General features: G+C 38.0%; 1 protein-coding gene across 17 annotated transcripts in view; it reads right to left on the bottom strand.

Annotated features, from left to right (window-relative positions):
- Positions 1–17,651, bottom strand: part of LOC131276914 (uncharacterized) — a 337,436-nt gene that overhangs the window by 63,623 nt on the left and 256,162 nt on the right. For 13 of the 17 annotated variants that reach the window (XR_011647776.1, XR_011647775.1, XM_058290504.2 and 10 more), the window contains 3 exons: positions 15,898–15,950; positions 4,547–4,590; positions 4,338–4,409 (listed from right to left, as the gene is read on the bottom strand). Coding sequence is in view for 11 of the 17 variants with exons in the window: in XM_058290504.2 (XP_058146487.1) it covers positions 4,338–4,409; positions 4,547–4,590; positions 15,898–15,950 (169 nt within the window). In the remaining 6 variants the exon portion in view is untranslated. Of the gene's footprint in view, positions 1–4,337; positions 4,448–4,546; positions 4,591–15,897; positions 15,951–17,651 lie in introns of all 17 variants that reach the window. The other 4 variants (XR_011647778.1, XR_011647777.1, XM_071212719.1 and 1 more) reach the window with 3 other exon arrangements.

Here is a 17,651-nt window from a genome sequence, read left to right as displayed (position 1 = left end):
GAATTTATTCTCTTATAGTGCTGGAGGCTCAAAGTGTGAAAAGAGTCTTAAGGGGCTAAAATCAAGGTGTCAACAGGGCAGTTCCTTCTGGAGTCTCCAGGGATTAATATATTCCTTGCCTCTTCCAGCTTCTAGAGGCTGCTGGCATTCCTTGGCAGTTCCCTGCATCTTCCCAATCTCTGCTTCTCTCATTACATCGCCTTCTCTCTACATCTGACTTTCCAGCATCCTTCTTAGAAGGAGCTTTGTGATTACACTGAAGCCACTAGGATAACCCAGGATTTTCTCCATATCTCAAGATCCTTAATTTAGGCATAACTGCAAATTCCCTTTTGCCAAAAAATTTGGTAATAATTTCTCAGGTTTCAGGGATTAGGATATGGACACCTTTGGGGTATTCAGTCTACCACATATACAAAGCCTACTTTTCTTTAATTGTTTTGAAATGGTGGATATGCATTGATAATTTAAAAAATAAAATAAAACATTGTAGTATGATAATATGTGTTTTGAAATGGTGTCAAATTGTAACTGTCATTGCAAGTTGTAATGTGCTGAGTCTGATGAGAAAGTCACATACAGTCTAAGTTGCAACTACTTAATTTGCTTTTGTATGATCAGAACAGCCAAAGACAATATGCAAATGAATAAGCATGGACATGTTCTACACTGAAATTTAAATTTCATATAATTTGCATGTGCCATGGAATATTAATATTCTTTTGCTTTTGTCAACCAGTAATAAAATATAAAAATTATCTTTAGCTATCAGGCCATACAAAAATAGGTGGCAGGCTTGATTTGACACGTAAGCCATAGTTTTCTGATTACTAGCATAAACCAATAGGCACACAATATCCATACAAGATCTGCAGATATACCTTGGACCACCAAGTGATTTTTTTAAAAAGAGAGAACATTGACAATTAATAATAAGGAGAAGGGAAACAGATGTGGCTCAGGCGACTGGGCTCCCACCTGCCACATGGGAGGTCACTGGTTTGGATCCCAGTGCCTCCTCAAGAAGATAGCAAGCTGTAACAACAGGCATGTGCAGCAAGCTGACACAAAAAGAGACACAATAAAAGCATTCTGAGAGGCACAATAAAAGCAAGGAGCAGAAGTTCCTTGTGTCTCCTAAAGAAGACAACTAGCTCATGTGACAGGCAGGTGTGGCAAGCTGGCACAATGAGATGATGCAACAAGAGATGTGGGGAGGAAAAACAGCATGAGACACAACAAAGCAAGGAGTGTAGGTGGTTCAAGTGATTAGTCACCTCCCTCCTACATCAGAGGTCCTGGGTTCAGTTCCCAGTGCTTCCTAAAGAAACAAGGAAAACAAACAGACACAGCAAGGGAGAAACAACAAGGGAGTGGGAGAAATAAAATAAATGTTTAAAACAATAGACAGAGGTTTATTTTTTAAAAATTAAGAAGTTCACATGAAAACCTTGCTTTCTGCCTCCTCTTATAAAATCCAAAGATCCAGAAATATTGGGTCCACATGGCAACAATTTACCTCTTTTTTTAAGGACAGCCCATCTGGCCTACTTCAGTCTTTATGCCTTTCAGTTTGCAATCCAAGATTCTTACCCTTCTAGGTTTTCTCTTAAGGTTAAACGTCTTAAATTCTTTCAACAATTCCTTCTAGGCCATCATTTCTCAACTCTCTAATATCTAGAATGCTTTCCTTTGTACCAGTTCTTTTCTCACCTAAAATATGACCTCCAGAACATTTCCCATTTAACACTTTCAATTCAGTGTTGTTAATTACATTACCACTATTGTACTGCCATCGCCAATATCTATTACTCTTTTTCATCACGTCAAACAAATACTGCCCTCATTAGGCAATAAGGTACCGCTCACCTCCCCACCCCTGGACTCTGGTAACTTGTAATCTCCTATTTTTCTCTCAGAAATTTGTTTATTCCACATATTTCATATAAGTGAGATCATTATAATATTTGTCATTTGGTTTCTGGCTTATTTCACTCAGCCCAATGTCTTCAAGATTCATCCATGTTGTAGCACATATCAAAACTTCATTTCTTTTTTATGGTTGACTAATATTTCATTTTGTTTACCCATTCATTTATTGATGGATACTTGGATTGCTTCCACCTTGCAGCTATTGTGAATAATACTGCTATGAACATTGGTTTAGAAAGATGTGTTCCAGGCTCTGCTTTCAATTCTTTTCAGTATATACCAAGATGTGGGATTGCTGGGTCATATGGTAATTGATGCCTTTTTAAAATCACAAGTAGTCAAGGGTAGAGGTGAAATTGTGTGTTTCTGTATTTGTTGTCCTTAAAGGGTATGCTTTTTCAGAGTGCTAGGAGTATCATCAATGTAAATTTTGCCTTGTCTCACACCACACTTGCTTCTCCAAAATTTGCCCATCATATTTGATTTGTATTTTCTACTCTGTGACTACAGTTACATTATATACAAAAAAGTTATAAAAAACTTCCCACTTGAAGAAAAATAGATATGTTTCTCTAGTCACTTTTGATTAGCTCTAATCTGGCTCTCCAGAGAGAAAGGACATGACATTGGACATTGAACCTCTCTATTCAAAAAGCTGGTTCTTAATAGCACTGAGGGAAAAGGAAAAATTCTTTTGATCTTGTATTTTAAACTTAAATTTTAATTTGCACCATAAAATTTAAATAACTCTCCACTAGGTGTCATAGTGAATGGAATTAAGAATTTTGCTCATGCTATACATTACACATGTAACTTCAGATTCCTTTGTATCTGCAAGAACTTTGAAGACTGCTTATTAAATTAGTAATGACCACCAAAGACTGTCAACCTTTGTATACTCACGAGCCTTGCCCACACATCAAAAATAGATGCTGCAATCCTTTCTGTTCATGAGCATAATGTAATCATATGACTATGATTAATAAATTCTGTGTTTCTCATGGGACTGCCAATAATCATATCTCTAGCTTCATCCAGAGTCTGCTCTTTAAATGCTAATGAATAAAGAGGCCAATTGATTGCTTACACTTTCCAAAAGCCTGATGATAATGGGAACACTTCTGATCAAAATGCTTAACCCCTATTATCCTAAAGTAAAGCAAATTTTGTGTTCCAGAAATAGAAATGGATCAGTAGCCTAAACCCATTTAAAAGTGATCATTTTACTTTTCTGTTTAGTTTTTTGTTTTATGCAATGAGTAGTTTTAAAATTAAAGAATACATTTTGAATAAATTATAACCTTTACCCTTTTACATATGAAGGAATAGGAGTACCTATATTTACAAGTCAATTAAGAAGAAACCAAAAAAGAAAAAAGAAAAAAAATTTAATGTGTAATACAATTGGCAGCCATATTGCTGTTTTTCAAGAAAGTGTATTTTTTCCATTAGTTCACTCAGTGAAAATATGCTGAGAACGCACTATATGTTATGCACTATACAGGGAGATAAGGGGATAGAAAATTTCTAAAACAAGGAGTTTTGTTTAGTAATTTGGTATTTATTTATTATGTAAAATAAACATAACTGTAATTAATCACATGAAGGCATCAGAAGTGACAGAATGGAGGAAACATAGTAATTCAGAACAAAGTTGATTGGTGACTGCCTTGAGGGAGCAGGAAGCTTCAGTGAGAATAGAAAGCTTAATTTAGTTCTTAAAATGTAAAGAAATAAGGAGCAGTTCACCAGTCAGATAAGTGGAGCAAGAACAATCCAGGAAGATCTCAGGTGAGTAAAAAGAAAGGGTGGCATGGAATGCATAGCCCTTTAGGGAATTGTTCAGTTACTCATTATTGATAGAAGATTGGGGGAGGGGGGATAGGAGGTGATATTGAAGAGGAAGGCAAGACTTCACTGTGTGTGTGTATTTCTGTGTCCATGGCTACATGAGTATGGATAGAAGTTAAATAGTTGTTTCTAAGAATTAAAATGCCTACCCAAGCTATTTATGTATATATGCAATGTAGCAATACAGGGAAAATATAAGTGAGTGTCATATTTGCTATTTTATTCTCCTAACCCCATTGCCTCAACACCTTGTACCCAACACTCCAACCCTAACAGCATATAAAAGCAAATATATATTTGGCACAGAATAAGGTACTCAATGAGTATGATCCATATATACTAATGACCTGGTAAGATACAAATTATAATAGACTCAAGTCTTTATTTATTATCATAACGAATGACTCTAATGATAGATTCAACAAATTCCCTAAGTTGGTTTAATGTACTGTTTATTGAGTTATACTTTAAATGTAGTAAAATGACCCTTTTTAGTGTAAGATTCTATGGGTTTGACAAACACATATACTTACGAACATAATTAAAATACGTACAGGAAAACAGATGTGGCTCAAGCGATTGAGCTCCCTCCTACCACAGGTCCATGGTTTGGTGCCCAGTGCCTCCTAAAGAAGAAAGAGAGCTGGTGCAACAGCACAGCAGGCTGACTCAACAAGATGATGCAACAAGAGACACAAGAAGAAAGAACATAATGAGAGATACAACAAACCAGGGAATGGAGGTGGCTCAAGTGATTAGGTACCTCTTTCCTCCATTGGAGGTCCAGGTTCATTTCCCGTTGACTTCCTAAAGAAACAGCAAACAGACTCAGAAATGCAAACAATGAGGGGGTGGGGAGAAATAAATAAAATTTTTTAAAAATACAGTATGTTACGATCACACAAATGTGTAATTACCAGAACGATCAAAATATAGTATGGGTCCATCAGCCCCCAAAATTTCTTCATGCCATTTTGTGATTAACTCAAGCCAATGGCAGCAACTGATCCACTTTTTGTCTCTGTAGTTATGCATTTCCCAGAGTATAATGTATTTGGAATCACAGTTTGTAGTCTTTTGAATCTGGCTACTTTGATTTGGTTTAATGCATGTGAGATTCATCCATATTATTAGATGCTTCAACAGTTCCTTCTGCTTTATTGCTGTTTTATTCCACTGTATGTATGTACAACAGTTTGTTTATTCACTAGTTTAAAAGCATTGGGTTGTTTCCAGGTTTTGCCAATTATTTATGAAGCCACTATATATATTATATAAAAGTTTGCTTGTGAACATCAGTTTTCTCTTAAGTAAATATTTTGGAATGAAATTGATGGGTGATACAGTAAGTATATTTTTAACTATATTTGTAACTGATAAACTGTTTTTCAGTTTGGCTGTAGCATTTAACAGTCCCTCTAGCAAAGTATGAGAATTCCAATTGCTCTTCCTTCCAACCAGCAGTGGACTTTTCCGGATTTCATTGTTAGTGCTAGGTATGGAGTATCACATTGTAATTTTAATTTTAATTTCCTAATGACACATGATGTTGAACATATTCTCATGTTCTTTTTGCCATCCATATATCTTCTTTGGTGAAGTATCCACTCAAAACCTTTTCCCATATTTTTAGATGGAGTATTTTTTAAATTTGTGCTTTGAAAGTATTTTTTATATTTGAATACAGTCATGTTCTGCAAAAATCTTCCCTCAACCAGTAACTTTTCATTGTCCTAATGCTATATTTCAAAGAGCAGAAATTTTAAATTTTGATAAAGGCCAAAGTTTGGGGTTTTTTTCTTTTATGGATTGTACTTTTGATGTCATAAATAAGAAATATTTGCTTAATCTAAGGTGACAAAAAATATGTTTTCTACTCCTAGAACTCTTGGCCTCTAAGGTCATTGCAGTAGAGAAAGAGACGGAGGACTGGATTTTGCACCATATTTTAAGTGCCATGGTTGAAAGTGACTTACATCAGTGCTTCTTCTTTAATGTGCATCACCCAGAATCTTGTTAATGAGGATTCTGATTGAGGAGGTTGGAGATTGAGCTTGGGATATGCATTTCTAGCAAGCCCTAAGGTAATAGTGGTGCTGCTGTCTCATAGCCCACAGCTTGAAAAGCACAGACTCACCTTCCTTCTGAATACATCCCTTTGGCCTGAATCCTTCATTTGCTCTAACCTAATCGCAAAGAGGTCAAGAAACATGCTTTTCCTATGTGCCCAGGAAGAGACATTATTTCTGTCCCATGAGACTACAACAAGCAACCTTAGAGAATCAAGATGGAAGACACCTCTGCAGCTGCAGGGTCACTGTGGTTTGGCTGAATTATATCTCCAATGATGTCCACATCCTAGTGCCTGGAACCTGCCATGTTACCATATGTGGCAAAAGGGGCTTTGCAGATGTGATTAAATATAGGATTTTAAGATCTGATGATTAGTCTGAATCATGCTAGTAGGTCCAATGTAATCACAAGGGCCTTGGTAAGAAGAAGGAGGGTCAGTGTAAGAGAGGGTGACATGATGATGGAAGCAGAGAAAGAGAAGCAGTTGCAATGATGGAAGCAGAGGTCAAAGTGACATCAGTTGTGAAAGGGTCCCACAAAACAAGGAATGAAAATAGCATCCAAGAGCCGGAAACGGTAAGGGATGGATTCTCCTCTGGAGCATCCAAAGCAATACAACCCTGTCATACCTTGATTTTAGTCCAGTGAGACTTATTTTGGACTTCTGAACTCCAGAACACTCTCAGGGAACCCAGAAATTGGTTAAATACTCAGAGAAGCAACAGTTGTTTTAAAGACCTGGGACTGACCTTCTGAAGGTGGCTGAGGAACTCTTGGCCTTGGACAAGGTTATGAGAAGGACACATGAGCCAAAACTGAGGGTGGGACTTTGAACAGTGAGCTATGATTCCATGAGTCTGGAGCTTCCTGATATTTGAATACTTTTCTCCCTCTCAGGAGATAGCATAGACAGTTTTATGGTGAAGGGAGTAGCAAGGTCTTAGGTTCAGGACATCCTGTCAGCTTGGGTCTGAGAGAACTGCTGAAGAAGGAAGCAAAGAACTAAATTTGTCGGAGCTGGAGATTTTTGAGACAATCTATTTTAGTAGTGTAATTTCCTGGTAAGCTGGCCTCTCCTCCTTGCTCAACATCCTTGAACAAAGACTAAATCAATTATGACATCTCTGTTTGCCTTTGCCCACTGAATACCAACACTTCCTCAGAATCATTTTTGGCCAGCACCCCACACAATAACCATTGAGGCAGGCATGGATGTGCCTGCTCAGAACTCCCTTCAGAAAAGCACTTGCTGCCCAGCTGCCAAGAGTATGGCATTCTTCAGCTGTTAGCTCCTTCAGGGTCTGTCTCAGCTTTTGGGAGGAAATTGTATTCTTTTCTGGGCAATCCCTGGTCAATGCCTGAGCAGGGACATAGTGTAAGGGCCCAGTTGTTAATAACTCCAGTTATTATGACATAATAAAAATTCTCCATTCAAAAAAAAAATGTATCAATTGGCCAGATATTTCAAACTCTGATAAATTTTTAAAAATGAAGCAAATAAAATAATGGACCTAACTGAGGCTGCAGTACTATGAAGCAAGATACCTAAGACGGAAATGAGCAGTCTAAAAAGATAATCGAGGAGATGGGAGAGACAGGCTTGACAGAATACAGAAGGCTCTAAAAACATGAGATGCCCTAAACAGCAACAGATAGTCATACTTAAAAAACAAAACTAAACAAAACACTGCTATATGCAAGTGTCCACATTGTGAAATTTCCTGACTTGTATTTTTACTAAAATGAAATCATTGGAAAAGTAATTACAGAGCAACCTAGCCAATAAATCAGGAGTAATATTAGTAAGGAAAATAGAGAAAAAAGAAGAAAAAAGTAGGATTACAGATTATTATAGGGTTAAAAAAAAAGTGAGAGAGACAAAACTCACACACTCAGTGGGGAAGTTTCAAGGATCTACACATTTCAGAAAGATGGGGTTTCCTTGTTTTCCTCCCAGGGTCATGGCCAGAAGGTTGGAGAAGACAGGCTTAAAGAATTTGAACTCATTACTTTTGGAGTGTCTCATCAGACACACCTTATCCTGGAACAGGGTCCTAGTGCCACTAACACCCACCCAATGGCCTGGAAAGGGACCCTCTGGCTCTGAGCAATGACACCCCGAGGCAGCCTGTTCCTCCTGCACAGCCGCACCATACCACGATGAACAGCAGCACCAAGATCAGGAAGAGCAAGGAGAAAAAGACTGAGGCCATGACCACATACTCTTTTATTTTTTTATGCCTACGTATGCATTTGTTTTTTTAAATATATTTTTTATTTATTTTTAAGAGATACTTAGATTATGTAAAAGGTTACATAAAAAAAAAAATGGGATTCCCATATGCAACACTCCCCACACCTCCCACTTTTCCCACATTAACAATATCTTTTATTAGTGTCGTACGTTCACTGCAATTGATGAACACATTTTGGAGCACTGCCACAAGTATGGATTATATTTTACATGGTAGTTTGTACTTTCTCCCACTCCATTCTGCAGGTCATGGCAGAATATGTAATGGACTGTATCTATCTTTGCAATGTCATTCAGGATGACTCCAAGTCCTGAAAATTCCCCCATATTACATTTCTTTTTCCCCCTCTCTGACTTCAGCACCTCCAGTGGCCACTGTTTCCACATCAATGATATCATTTCTTCCATTGCTAGAATCACAATAAGTCTATAGTAGAATACCAGTAAGTCTACTCTAGTCCGTATTTTATTCCCCAATCCTGAGGATTCCAGGATGGTGATGCCCACTCCATCTCTAATTGAGAGGGGCTTTGATCCCATATGGCTGATGGATAGGACTCTCTTGCTTGCAGTTGTAGAAACTCTTGGTTCCTTGGTGTGGTGGTTGCCGATCCTCACCTCCTTGTTAATTGCTTGGGTGAGTCCAATGAACTGGAGAGTAGGTGTTGCAACTCCACTGAGGCTCAGGGCCCAGCTGGCACATGGACAGCCCAGAAACTCAAGTCTCTTGGACATACACATACCAACTCCACCAACAACTACAGGTTGCAGCAGCAGAGGCATGTGTAGAGAAGACAGTTCTGAGGTCAATGCTATCACACTTGGGAACCAAAAAACAAAGTAGGGCCCACTGGGAAGGCACCAAACTCTGGAGCTATCTGCCATGACAATAGGATCTGGGTGTCTTCAGAGCCCTCAGGAGCACCACTATTTTGAGTAGTATTTAGTTTGGCTGTCTGTGAGATCCTACTGATATGTGCATGAGCATTACCTCTCTGATGACCTCCTGACTCACTCTGAAGTCTCTTAATCATATAAACTCATTTGTCTTTATCTTTTCCCCCTTTTATTCAAGTTCTTTTTCCAGTTGCATCACTAGCTGGTTATTGGTAGTAATCCCTTGGTGCCAGAGATGCTTATGCTTGGGAGTCATGTCCCACACTGGGGGGAAGGTAATGCATTTATATGCTAAGTTTGGCTAAGAGAGAGGCCACATTTGAGCAACATGGAGACTCCTGGGCAGTAACTCTTAGGCACCCTACAACACTAGTCTAAGCTGCAATTTCAAGAGCAAAAGGCTCATTAGCATTCTCATCAATATATAGGGCCTATTAATGGATCAGCCTTCCTCACTACTCATTGCTCCAGTACTAGGGGGATTTGTGCTGTTCCATTAGAGAATGTGACAGCACTCCCCAGGATGAAATTCAGTATTCTTTTGGTGGCTGTGCAGATCTCTACCCAATGTGACAATGCCCCATGAACATCTGAAGGTATTTATAGACCTTATACATATGCACAGGTGAACTTCCTCCCATGTATCCCCCATCATTGACACCTCAAACCAATGATGCTCCCCTGCCATAGTTGTAACCCTTCTGTGATCCAAAACTTCTTCAAAATGAAGCTAAGAATATTGCCAAATTCAATTAATAAGAAAATGAACTAATAACGATAGGTTTAAACATAAGAAATAAAGTGCATAATAATTTTGAAAAATTAAAAGTGAAAAAAAATTCGGGCACAAAAAATGAAAAATAATTAAAAATTTTTTTTTGACATTTTACCTTTCATCACTGTAATAACTATTGTCCTGTATGTAGAGTGGCATTTTCTTCCATTTTCTTCCCCAGTGTCTTACTTTTCATTTCATCTTCAAAGAATTTTTTTTTGTTTTCTTATAAAGATTTATTTATTTCTCTCCCCTTCCCCCCCCCCCCCCGCCAGTTATTTGCTCTCTGTGTCCATTCTTTGTGTGTTCTCCTCTGACGGCTTCTATCCTTATCAGCAGCACCAGGAATCTGTGTTTCTTTTTGTTGTGTCATCTTGCTGTGTTAGCTCTCTGTGTGTGCAGGGCCATTCTTAGGCAGGCTGCACTTTCTTTCATGCTGGGTGGCTCTCCTTACAGGATGCACTCCTTGTACATGGGGCTCCCCTACTCAGGGGACACCCCTGCGTGGCAGGGCACTCTTTGCACACATTAGCACTGCACATGGGCCAGCTCCACATGGTCAAGGAAGCCCAGGGTTTGAATAGCAGGCCTCCCATTTGGTAAGCGGACACCCTATCCATTGGGCCAATCCGCTTCCCCAAACAAATTTAGGTCACAGTAGAGTCACATACTGAATATAGGGGACTCCCATATACATAACATCCTCCTCCTTTCCCCCTTGCCTATTAATAACCTTTTTACATGTGGATGGAACATTTTTTACAACTGATGTTCAAATATTGAAATCATGGTCAGTGGTTTACATTATGGTTTATATTTTAGACCATACACTTTTATAAATTTTTGATGAAATTTAACATGGCCTGTATCCATCATTGCAAGATCATGCAGAACACTTCCATTGCCCCCTAACTACTACTCTTCTATCTATTCTATTCCTCCCTCCCCCTCCCCTCAGGGCCCTCAGTGACCACCAGGTTCACTGCTTGAAGGACAAGATTCATAGATACTTGCAATAATGCTGAGGGCTTGACACACTAGTGTGTCCTGCCCTATTAGGAACCGCCCATGCTCTTCAGAGACACCTACCCTCTGTTTAAGAACATATTGAGCCTCTCCAATTTGGAAGTCCAACTACTTCCCACTCATTATGTTCCTCTCCCCCCACTGATACAACACACTTTGACCAAATAATCACTCACACATTCTCTGGATGATTGCCCCAGGTGTACCTTGTGCTGAAAGCCCCTCCCCTATCCAACATCCTGAACCAGTAACTCTTCCTTGTCATATTGCCAAGAGTTTTCTTAATATAGTAATTTCAACTACATACCTGCCAATCCCCCATGTTCACCTGCTCCCTGCCCCAACCCTTCCCCCAGTTTCATGGACCTTCCAATTTATCCTCCTCATCCTAGTCCCCTGTCAAGCTTGCAGCACCCAACCCAATAATATCCCTACACCACTGTCATATTCCTTTATTGCGCAACTACTCACTTCCACTTTATCATAGATTTCGCGGTGTGGGTGTTGGCTCACAACCTTCTTCTTGCTTTCTATTTCCTGTAAACCTATCTTCCAGTCTCTAACTCTCGGAGTCAGCTCAATTTCCTTAATTCATATCAGAAAGGTTGTGTAATATTTGTCCTTCAATGCCTAGCTTACTTCGCTCAACATAAGATCCTCTAGATTCATCCATGTTATCCCATGTATTAGTACTGTATTCTTTCATACAGCTGAGTAATATTCCATTGTATGTACATACCACATTTTGTTTATGCATCCATCTGTTAATGGTTATTTTGGTTGATTATAAATTTTGGCAAAAGTGAAGAATGCCACTATGAATATTGGTGTGCATACATTTGTCCATGTCCTTTTTTTCAGTTCTCCTGGGTATATACCCAGCAGTGGAATTTCTGGGTCATATGGCAGATCTATAGTTAGTTTTTTGAGGAACCACCAAACTGTCCACCACAATGGTGGGACAATTCTAAATACCTACCAGCAGTACATGTGCTCCCTTTCCTCCACATCCTCTCGAACATTTGTAGTCCTCTGTTTTTTCAATGGCCACCAGTCTAATGGGTGTAAGATGGTATCTCATTGTAGTTTTAATTGGCATTTCCATAATAGCTAGTCATGTTGAGTATCTTTTCATGTACTCTTTAGCCATTTGTATTTCTTCTTTGGAGAAGTGTCTTTCAAATCACTGGCCCATTTTTTAAATGGGTTGTTTGTCTTTTTATTTTTAAGATATAGGATTTCTTTATATATGCTGGATATAAGGCTCCTATCAGATAAATGGTTACCTAATATTTTTCCCATTGTGTAGGATGTCTTTTGACTTCCTTGACAAAATCCTTTGAGATGCAAAACATTTTAATTTTGAGCAAGTCCCATTTATCTATTTTTTCTTTCCCTGCTTCATGCTTTGGGTGTGAAGTTCATGAAACCATTTCCTATTACAAGTTTCCATAGATGCTTCCCTATATTATCTTCCAGTGTTTATGGACTTGGCTCTTATATTTAGATATTTTATCCATCTTGAGTTGATTTTTGTATAAGGTGTGAGATGGTGTTCCTCTTTCATTCTTCTGGATGTGGATATCCAGCTCTCCAAGCACCGTTTGTTGAAGAGGCCTTTCTTTCCCAGTTGAGTAGGCTTGGTGACCTCGTTGAATATCAGAAGACTATATATGTGAGGTTCTATATCAGAAGTCTTAATTCAGCTCCATTGGTCAGTATGTCTATCCTTATGCCAATACCATGAAGTTTTGACCACTGTTGCTCTGTAGTAGTATGTTTTAAAATCAGGTAGAGTTATTCCTCTAATTTCATTTTTCTTTCTTGCTATGTCTTTGGCTATTCAGCACCTCTTGTACTTTGAAATAAATTTCACAGTTTTTCCAATTCAGTAAAAAATGCTGTGCTGATTTTTATTGGGATTGCATTAAGTCTGTAGATTAGTTTTGGTAGGAGAGACATCTAATGATATTTACTCTTCTTATCCATGAAGAGGGAATATTCTACCATTTATTTAAGTCTTCTTTGATTTCCTGTATTGTATAGTTTTCTGCATATAAGTCTTTTATATCTTTAGTTAGATTTATTCCTAGGTATTTGATTTCTTTAGTTACTATTGTAAATGGTATTTTTTCTTGATTTCCTCCTCAGATTGCTCATTATGGGTGCACAGAAATGCTACTGATTTTTACACATTGATCATATAACCTGCAACATTACTAAACTTGTTTATAAGTTCTAGAAGCTTTATTGTAGATTTCTCAGGGCTTTCTATGTAGAGGATCATGTTATCTGCAAATAGTGAAATTTTCACTTCTTCTTTCCAATTTGGATGCCTTTTATATCTTTTTCTTGCCTCAGTGGTCAAGCAAGTACTTCTAACACAATGTTAAATAGGAATGGAGATAGTGTGCATCCTTGTCTTGTTCCTAATTATTAGAGGGGGAACTCTTAGGATTTCACCATTGTACGTGATGTTAGCTGTTGGCTTTTCATATATACCCTTTACCATGTTCAGAAAGTTCCCTTCTATTCCTATATTTTGCAGTGTTTTTATCAGGAAAGGGTGCTGTATTTTGTCAAATGTTTTTTTCTGTGTCTGTAGAGATGATTGTGTGATTTTTTGCTTTAGATCTGTTTATGTGGTGTAATACATTGAGGGATTTTCTTATTTGAACCATTCTTGCATACCTGGGATGAAACCAACTTGGTCATGGCATATAATTTATTTGATGTGTTGTTGAAATAATTAGCAAGTATCTTGCTAAGGATTTTAAAATCTAGGTTCATTATAGAGATTGATCTGTAGTTTTCCAATTCTTGTGGCATCTTCATTTGGCTTTGGTATTAGGGGAAGGTTTGCATCATGTAATGAGTTAGGCAATGTTCCTTCTACTTCTGTTTTTTGGAAGACTTTAAGCAGCACTGGTGGTAGTTCTTCCTGGAATGTTCAGTAAAACTTACCTGTGAGGCTGTCTGGTCCTGGGCTCTTTTTAGTTGGTAGGTTTTTAATGACTGATTCTATCTCTTTACTTGTGATTGGTCTGTTGAGTTCATCAATTTCTTCTTTCATAGGTGTAGGCTGCTTGTGTGTTTCTAGGAATTTGCCTATTTCTTTTAAATTGTGCTACTTGTTGGCATATAATTTTTTCAAAGTATCCTCTTATGGTTCTCTTTATTTCTGTACAGTCAGTGGTGATATAACCTTCCTCATTTCTTATCTTTTACATTTGCAGCTTCTCTTTTTCTTTGTTAGTCTAGCTAAGGGTTTGTCAATTTTATTAACCTTCTTGAAGAACCAGTGTTCAGTTTTGTTCATTTTTTTCTAGTGCTTGGTAATTTTCTATTTCCTTTAATTCTAATCTTTGTTATTTCCTTCCCTCTACTTTCTTTATGGTTAGTTTGTCATTCTTTTTCTAATTCCTCCAGGTGTGCAATTAGGCCTTGAATTTTAGCTCCTTTTTCTTGTCTGATATGTGCATTATGGCTATGAATTTCCCTCACTACAGCTTTAGCTGCTTCCCATGTCATTTTCATTAATTTCAAGGTATTACTGATTTCTTTCAAAATTTCCTCCTCGACCCACTGTTTGTCTAAGAGTGTGTTATTTAATTTCCGTATCTTAATTTCCATATCTAATCTGGTTCTCTACCCCTTACTGATTTCCACCTTCATTCCACTGTGGTCAGAGAAATTACTTTGTATACTTTCAATCTTTCTGAGTTCATTGAGAATTTTTCAGTGGCCTAGAATGTGGTCTATCTTGGAGAACGGTCAATGCACACTCAAGAAAAATTTATCCCACTGTATTTGGGTGTAGTGTTCTATGTGTCTATTAGGTCCAGATACTCTAATGTTATCATTCAAAGTTTCTTTATTGATTCTCTCTCAAGAGTTTCTGTCCAATGGTGATAATGGTGTATTAAAGTCCCCCAGTATAACTGTAGAGGCATCTATTTCTCCACCTTAGTTTTTCCAGTCTTTGCCGCATATATTGAGGCACCCTGGTTAAGTGCATAAATGTTTATAATTGTTCTTTCATCTTGAAAGATTACCCATTTTACTAATATATAGTGTCCATCTTTATATCTTGTAATACTTTTGCATTTAAGTCTATTTTACCCAGTATTAATATAGCTACTCCCACCCTTTTTTGGTTATTGTTTGCTTGTAAGATTGTTTTCCAGTCTTTCACTTTCAGCCTCCTTGAATCCCTGGGTTTCCTTTAGACAGCATATAGGTGGGTCATATTTCCTTATCCATTCTGCCAATCTGTGTCTCTTGACTGGTGAGTTTAATCCATTAACATTCAGTGTTATTATTCTCAAGGAATTACTTACATTCGCCATATTTTCTTTGGGTTTAGTTCATGTATGTCACACGTTGTTTTATTTCTCTTTCTGTCTTTGTAGTTGTTCTTACACTCCTCCAAACTCTCTCTCCTGTTTTTTCCTCTCAGCCTAGAGAACTCTCCGTAGTATTTCTTGAAGGGCAGATTTCTTAGTGACATACTCTCTTAATTTCTGTTTATCTGTGACTATTTTGATTTCCATCAGTTTTGAATTCCAGTATTACTGGAGAAAGAATTCTTGGCTGCATGTTTTTTCTTTTAGTTTCTTAACTACATCATACCATTGCTTTCTTGCCTCCATGGTTTCAGATGAGAAATCAGCACTGATCTTATTGAGTTTCCCTTTTATGTGATGGTTCTTTTTATGCTGAATTTGGCTTAGAGAGGGGCCACACTGGAGCCACAAGGAGGTTCCCAGAATAAATCTCTTAGGCAGCCTATAATACTAAGCTAAGCTTCAATTTCAAAAGTAAAGGTTCATAAGTAGAGTCATCAACATCAAGAGTGCATCAATGTCCATCCGCCATCACTAGTCACTGCCTCTGTACTTGGGGATTCCTGCTATTTGGGAATGTTGCAGAACTGGGTTTTGTTATTCTTTTGGTTTTGTGAAAGTCTATCCACTGTGACAATGCCACATGAACATTTGACCACATGCCTATGGCTTATGGGGATGCACCAGGTGAACGTCTTCCCATGAATCCCCCATCATTGACACCTCACACCAATGATCCTCACCTGAAAAAGTTGCAATCCTTCTGGGATCCAAAATTTCTCTTAAAACGAAGTCACTAAAAGAATCAAACACAATTTTTAAGAAAATGAAATGATGATAGTTTTAAAAATACAAATACAATAAAGTTTTTAAAATTGAAATAATTGAAAAATTTTCCACTATATCTTTCATCATTATAAGATCTTTTGTCTTCCATGTTCAGTGACATGTTCTTCCACTTAGTCCCCCAGAGTCTTACTTTTTTCACTGTAACTTCAGAGAAACTTCAGGCTATAGAAAAGTCATGTAGAGAATACAGGGTATTCCCATATACCCAATATCTTCCCCTTTTCCTGTTTCCCCTATTAATAACATTTTACATGTGGATGGTACATTTGTTACAATTGATGCACACATACTGAAGCATTGCGACTAACCATGGTCAATGATTTACATTATGGTTTACAATTAGGACTATACACTTATAAATTCGGATGAAATTTAATATGGCCTGTATCCATCACTGCAAGATGATGTAGAACAATTCCATCACCCCAAAAATGTCCCATGTTCCATCTATTTTATTCCTCCCTCTTTATCCCCTCAGGACCAAGGGCAACCACCAAGCTCTACTCCTTGAAGGAAAACATTTATAGTTACTTAAAACAACACTGAGGGCTTCACATACTATGCTGTTCTCTCCTACTAGGCACTGCCTATGCTCTCAAGAGACTCCTGGCCCTCTATTTGAGGACATAGCAGGACTGCCCAGAATGGGAGTACCACACCTTACCACTCATTATGTGGGTCAGCACCCACTGACACAACATACTATAAAAAGATGAACATTCACACACTTCCTAGAAGCCTGACCCTGGTGGACCCTGTCCTGCATGCTCCCCACATCCAACAAGCTAAACTAGTAACCGTCTCATGCCATATTTGTCAAAATAACATTCCCAATGTTATAGTTACAATCACATATCCAAAAATCCCAAGTGTTCACCTGCTCCCTCCCCAACCTTCCCCCCACTTCCATGGACAGTCCAACCCTCCCCTCACTAACCCTTCACAAACCAGCACCACCCAACCCAATAGCATCACTGCCCACTGTCATACCCATCCACTGCATGACTACACCCTTCCGCCTTACCATACATATTGCCCACAATTGCTCACGACCCTCTAGGCCATTTCTGAGAAACATTTTAATTTAAGAAATGACTAAAATTAAGTAGTTGTGTATTGGCAAAGCAGCCATGTTTAAAGGTCAGGGCACTGATCTTGGAGTTTCCACTCCCAGGAATGAATCCAGCTTTGAGTCTTAAGTCAGATGTGAGCCAAGACATTGTATCTTCAATCAACGTTTCTGAGCATTTACACATGTTACATATATTAACTCACATAGACATACGTGATGGATGATTCACTATTCTACTCCTTGGGTGAAAAAACTGAGGTACGGGATTGCATGTGCAACAATCACAAAAAACAGAAATGAACTTCATCAAAAGTCAAAAGCTTTGTGGACCAAAAGACATTATCAAGAAAGTGAAAAGAACCTACAGAAAAGGTTGCAAATCATATTTTAAGAAAGGGTTAAAATAGCCAGTATATAAAAAGAACACCAACAACTCAACAACAGAAAGAAAAACATGCCAATTATAAACTGGCAAAGGACTTGACTAGATAATTCTCTAGAGGATATACCAATTACCAATAAGCACATGAAAAGATATTCAAAGTCATTACTCATTAGAGAAATTCCTATAGAACA

Source organism: Dasypus novemcinctus, chromosome 30 (assembly GCF_030445035.2).
Source record: "Dasypus novemcinctus isolate mDasNov1 chromosome 30, mDasNov1.1.hap2, whole genome shotgun sequence".
NCBI classification, from domain to species: Eukaryota; Metazoa; Chordata; class Mammalia; order Cingulata; family Dasypodidae; genus Dasypus; species Dasypus novemcinctus.
This window is presented reverse-complemented; position numbering and strand designations above follow the sequence as displayed.